Below are 4,751 nucleotides of genomic sequence, written 5' to 3'. Positions count from 1 at the left end.
TTTTTCAAGAAAGTATGGCTATTTTCTTGAAATTTCTGACTTTGAGGAAATAAAGTCTAAAACAATGCGCGTTTTCCATATCCTTTCCTTGGGAATTAACTACCTAAGAACCACCACTCCTAATCACTGTTAGTAATGTGTATCAAAAAAAGGATACACCAAAACGTACTGTGGATAGACCAAGAGGATGCTTCGTGTAAAATTTACACTACCAATTTAGTAGGTGGCTGGAGTAATGTTGGGTAACGCTAGAGTTTGAAGGTAATATGTTGCTGTATCCTTCTGCCGCGGCTTTATTTCTCTCTTTTTTTTGTTATTTGCAAAGCCAAGGCTTTATTTTTTTCCTTAAGGTAGGCTTCATTCTCTTCTTTTTTTGCAAGGCCAAGTCTTTTTTTCTTTGTTTAGGGTAGGCCTCTTCACAGGGTGTAACATCACCCCTTTATATAAAATTTTGGGGTTACCCTTCATATGCGGGTAAAGGCGATAACTTTGTCAACTAGCTATGCCCACGGGCATGTGAAGAGCCCAGCCACTTGGATATAGATTTCACATGGTAGATGTAGGCTAGCTTCTGTATTGGAACAAAAAAAGTACCAGAGCAAGAAAGCAATATATAGAGAGCACTCAGATGTCCTTGAACCCCAACAATCTTTTCTACCTTGGCTACATTACTGAATCAAAGCCCAAATCTGGAGCTTTACAAATTAAAAAAATGTTTCCGTGCTCAAGTTGATCATAAACAGTCAAAGGAGAACCACTGGGGCAAAACTTAAAATTGGCCCTGCTAAGCAGCGGCAATCCTCTATGACCAGACTCTGTACAACTGTTCCGTTGGAGCTCCTAACCAAGCCCCCTTGATCTCCTCAGCTCTCTGTCCTCCTCAAACTGAGATTGTTCAGAACCAATCCTTGTTTCAAAATGCCACGACCATTAAAGGGAAGGCACCTCATCTCCTCAAAAAGAATAGCATTAACACAGCTAAAGCTGCATGGCCAACAAATGATACAAAATGTACACCACCACATGAGCTTGTAAAAGTGAGCCATCCACATAGAGGACACAGATGCCCATAAACAATGATGTGGTCTTATTGAGAGAGGTGCCTGAAACAGGAATCGATGCTGAACATGATCACGGCTTATTTGAAGACAAAACGTACAAGCCAAACATTAGAATGGAAGCCCAGTATCTCTGTTTTCATACATGGAACCTTGAGTTCTCTGGCCTTCTCGGAGCTGCAAATGGAGAAGTCATTCAATCAGGGCTTTTTTTTACACTACTTCGGAACTGACGTAGCAACTCAAATGCACCAAAATAGGTAGGTAATTCCGTCAACATACCAGGGCCATTGGCTTCAGATCCACGCGTGATACGTAACCTCCTTACAGTGGAGATGAACATGCTGCACAAATCAAGTTCATGTCAGTTCAGGGAAACAAAAATACATGTACATACACACATGGGCCCACACATGAACGCACACACGCGCACATACAATCCCCCCCTGATGTAAAATAACTAAAGCTGACAAAAGAAGGCTTGAGATGTTGTATAGAGGCTTCAACTCTACCTCCAAGGCACGTCTCCGACCAACATCCAGTCACCATCTTTGTCTTCATATGTCAGGACAAAATCTGAACCACTCGACAGTAGAAAGTGCTTCAGATCATTCTCTCTTCCAGAGGGTGCTTGGGGTGCTCCTTGAGCTGTAGAAAACCAACCACATCAGTATCTTCCTACTCAAGGTGGCTATAGAAACAGAGAACATAGCCATTCAGCCAAGCAAAGTTGCCCAAGTTTGCATATTGAACACCATGTAAGAAATTAATAGAAATTGTAACTAGTGACCTTAAACCCAGAGTCTACTATTGGTTTCATGAGAAAGTCGAGCAGAAATTATGTTATACAGCAACAGTTAACTGAATGAAGCAAAGTTATTGCAATCTTTGGGACCTTGACTCTACATTGAGTCAAACAGAGAACAAAGCCACAATTGCAGTCATATACGTAGGAACTAACAATAAATGCTCCAGAGAGGAGTCTCACCATTGTTCGAGGGTTGGAACATCTCTTCCAAAGCTAGCAGGAGGCTCTCATATGAAGTGTATGCATTGAGGTCCACTTTACGCCCAACAGTAATGCCATCCATGTTCACCTTGACAAACATCTCAGCAGGCTTGGCAAGCGTCTGCCTCCTATACAAGCGAACTGGAGGCCAACCTACAACTTGACCCCTGGCAACACAATGGGGAAAAGTTCATCAGAAAAAGTATGTCACAAGTTTTTCGAACCCACACAAATCTCTCCAGAACAACCAACCCTTAGATTTCACATTTCGCATCAGATTTCATAAAATTTTCATACCCTGAAATGCATTCAAATTTTACTCCATTACAATCCTTAAAATCCCACCATTCTCCACAACACCAGAATGATCGTACACCCCTAAAAGAAGAAACAAACGGTGGAGTTCCTATTAATGTGCTTTTGGGCTATGCTGTCAGGTACAAGATTACTCTATAAACAAACGCATTATTCGAGGAGGTTTCAACCCCATGGATCGACTACGAGAAAGTAGATCACCAGGTCAGATAACTAATTAAAATGAACCTTTTATCACACAAAAACTCAATTGGCTTTGAAAGAAAGCTGCGTCCGGACCCACCAGAGAATCGGCCTGCACTCCCATCGTTCCTCCCCACACACCCTCAACTGTCTGGTTTGGGAGAGATAGTGAAGAGACCCTGAGTTTCCTGACCCTCCACATACTGGTGCACACGAGGACTGACTTTAGCAGATGCATCAAGTGCCATCATTGATATACAAAACAAAGCGCCAATGTGGTGCAAGCTTAAAAAATCACCGTCCCGTGTCACTTTGCCCTAAAATGATCCAAAGATCAGAGCCAACCTTTAACCTACCTTTTACCCTTGAGAACATGGGCCAATGCTTGGGATCCTGGAACACCCTGAGCACAGGTATATATATTCTCATAGTTATGACGTGGGATGATAAGCATAGGTCATCTTCCTAACTAGAAACATTCAGCAAGCTCATCAGACCCCTTAAGAAGGACCACACCCAAAACACTCAACAAGCATCTGCCTTACAAATTATCCCAAACCAGATCTCAACCCTCTCAGTAAATCCAAAGGGAACGTAGGTGAGAAACGTTTTTTCAAAAGAAAGCTATTAACACACTAATCAAATGCATGAAGCACCATAATTCATCAAGCCAACACGTAGTAACAACATAAACTAATAAAAGACAAGTCTTATGCGATGTTGCCTAGAACTAAATACATGCATTGCACCCTTAAAAATAAAAAAAAGTAGCATATTAGAAGCTGATCAAGGCACTTACTTGGGAGGAGGAGGATCATCCGAACTAGGCTCTTGAGAGTTTTCTGAGGAATCATGGGGCTTGAAAGCCCCTGCCATGACTGCAGGTTTGCTAGGAACAAAAGGGGGAGCAGGTTGTTCAAGCCCAACAGCATGCCAGGAGGCGATGGTAGGCTTTGAGGGTGCCCAGGTTGGAAGGAATGAACTATGTTGCTGATGCTTTGACATAGTTTTCACATCTGCCTCTGCGTTCTTGAGAGCTACGGAAGCCTGCCCAGTCACCCCGCCCATCATGTCAAATCGACCATCGGCTATGGCAGAGTAGCCTCGTTTCACCCCATTCTTTGAAGCAGAGGGCGCCATACCCCTTGGAAACTCAGGGTACCTGGACTCGGGCTGTGTACTGAGTGATTTGCGCACTTGGCCGTCTTTAACTTCTGCCTCAGCTTCTTGTTTTACAAACCTGTCTTGAAACCCTGACCCTAAACCCAACCCTAACCCTAACCCCAAACGCAGATCTTCGTCTTCCAGGGGACATTCTGCATCTACTATGCACTGGTTCATCGTCGCGGAGCCAGATGAGACCTCAGACAAGCCGATGTAGTCGTGCTCTTTCAGAATCGAGCCGCTTTGGCCGGAGGTTTCTTGCATTGTTCTAGGAGGAAGGCAGAGAGCAAAAGAGGTCAAAAGCTACGGAAAAGAGGTGGGATCTGAACAAAAGGGACCAAATGAGAAAATGGGATGTGAAGAGAGCTGCAGATGCTGGCTGGAAATGCTCGAGACTGAAGCTTTGGCGATGGCGGTCATGGAGCTTTGGTATTAATAAAGAAAATGAAGACCTACTGGTCATTGCCACGTTACCGGTCTGCTGGGCTTCTGTCCGCCCTTAAGGGGACAGAGCCGGACACGGAGCGGGAACCGCAGGGCCGCAACACGTATTTTGCGTATTTTGAAGAGACATACACGACTGGTCAACCGTCACACTACACGGTTTAGGCTGCAACAGACTAGAATTTTAAAAAAATCATAGGCTAACCGCCAAACTTATTTCTTTTTAAATGAGTTTAATTATATATAAATATCCTAGGTGAAACCAACAATCTCTTTCCCACAACCTATCTTCCATGACTAGGTTTTCCAAAGAAAATTAAATTGTGCCAAAATTGGAATTTTTGTTTTTGTTTTCCACACCTGGCCTAGTTAACCAGAACCGTGATTCCTAATTAATGCTTAAGTAGGGCGGGGAAATGCCGCCCTCTCTATCATGGGTTCAGGTCGTGGGAGAGGAGATTAGGGCATGGAAATGCTTAAGTAGGGTGTGGAAATGCCACTTGATTTGTGCCCCCTCCAACATGGGTTCACGCCATACAATCAAGTGACTTGATTTTGATGAATGCGCAGCAAATGTT

At 43.6% G+C, this 4,751-nt stretch overlaps 1 protein-coding gene across 1 annotated transcript; it reads right to left on the bottom strand.

Annotated features, from left to right (window-relative positions):
- Window positions 1-591: 591 nt before the first annotated feature.
- Window positions 592-4,264, bottom strand: LOC147641534 (uncharacterized). Its single transcript, XM_086786875.1, has 5 exons — window positions 3,365-4,264; window positions 2,047-2,234; window positions 1,571-1,706; window positions 1,341-1,402; window positions 592-1,235 (listed from the first exon to the last, which is right to left on the bottom strand). The coding sequence occupies exons 1-5, from the start codon at window positions 3,991-3,993 to the stop codon at window positions 1,198-1,200; spliced, it is 1,053 nt and encodes a 350-aa protein (XP_086643001.1). The 5' UTR covers window positions 3,994-4,264; the 3' UTR covers window positions 592-1,197.
- Window positions 4,265-4,751: the final 487 nt, after the last annotated feature.

This window comes from Cibotium barometz, chromosome 1 (genome assembly GCF_041138505.1).
Source record: "Cibotium barometz isolate CiBa-2024 chromosome 1, ASM4113850v1, whole genome shotgun sequence".
In the NCBI taxonomy this organism is placed as follows: Eukaryota; Viridiplantae; Streptophyta; class Polypodiopsida; order Cyatheales; family Cibotiaceae; genus Cibotium; species Cibotium barometz.
The sequence above is the reverse complement of the archived record's forward strand: the minus strand, read 5'-3'. Positions and strand labels throughout refer to the sequence as shown.

Coding starts and splice junctions, on each gene's coding strand:
- LOC147641534 (XM_086786875.1), bottom strand. CDS start 3,993: ATGCAAGAAACCTCCGGCCAAAGCGGCTCGATTCTGAAAGAGCACGAC. Junction 1,707..2,046: donor GTTCCAACCCTCGAACAATG/GTGAGACTCCTC, acceptor GGTTTTCTACAG/CTCAAGGAGCACCCCAAGCA. Junction 1,236..1,340: donor ATCTGAAGCCAATGGCCCTG/GTATGTTGACGG, acceptor CTCCATTTGCAG/CTCCGAGAAGGCCAGAGAAC.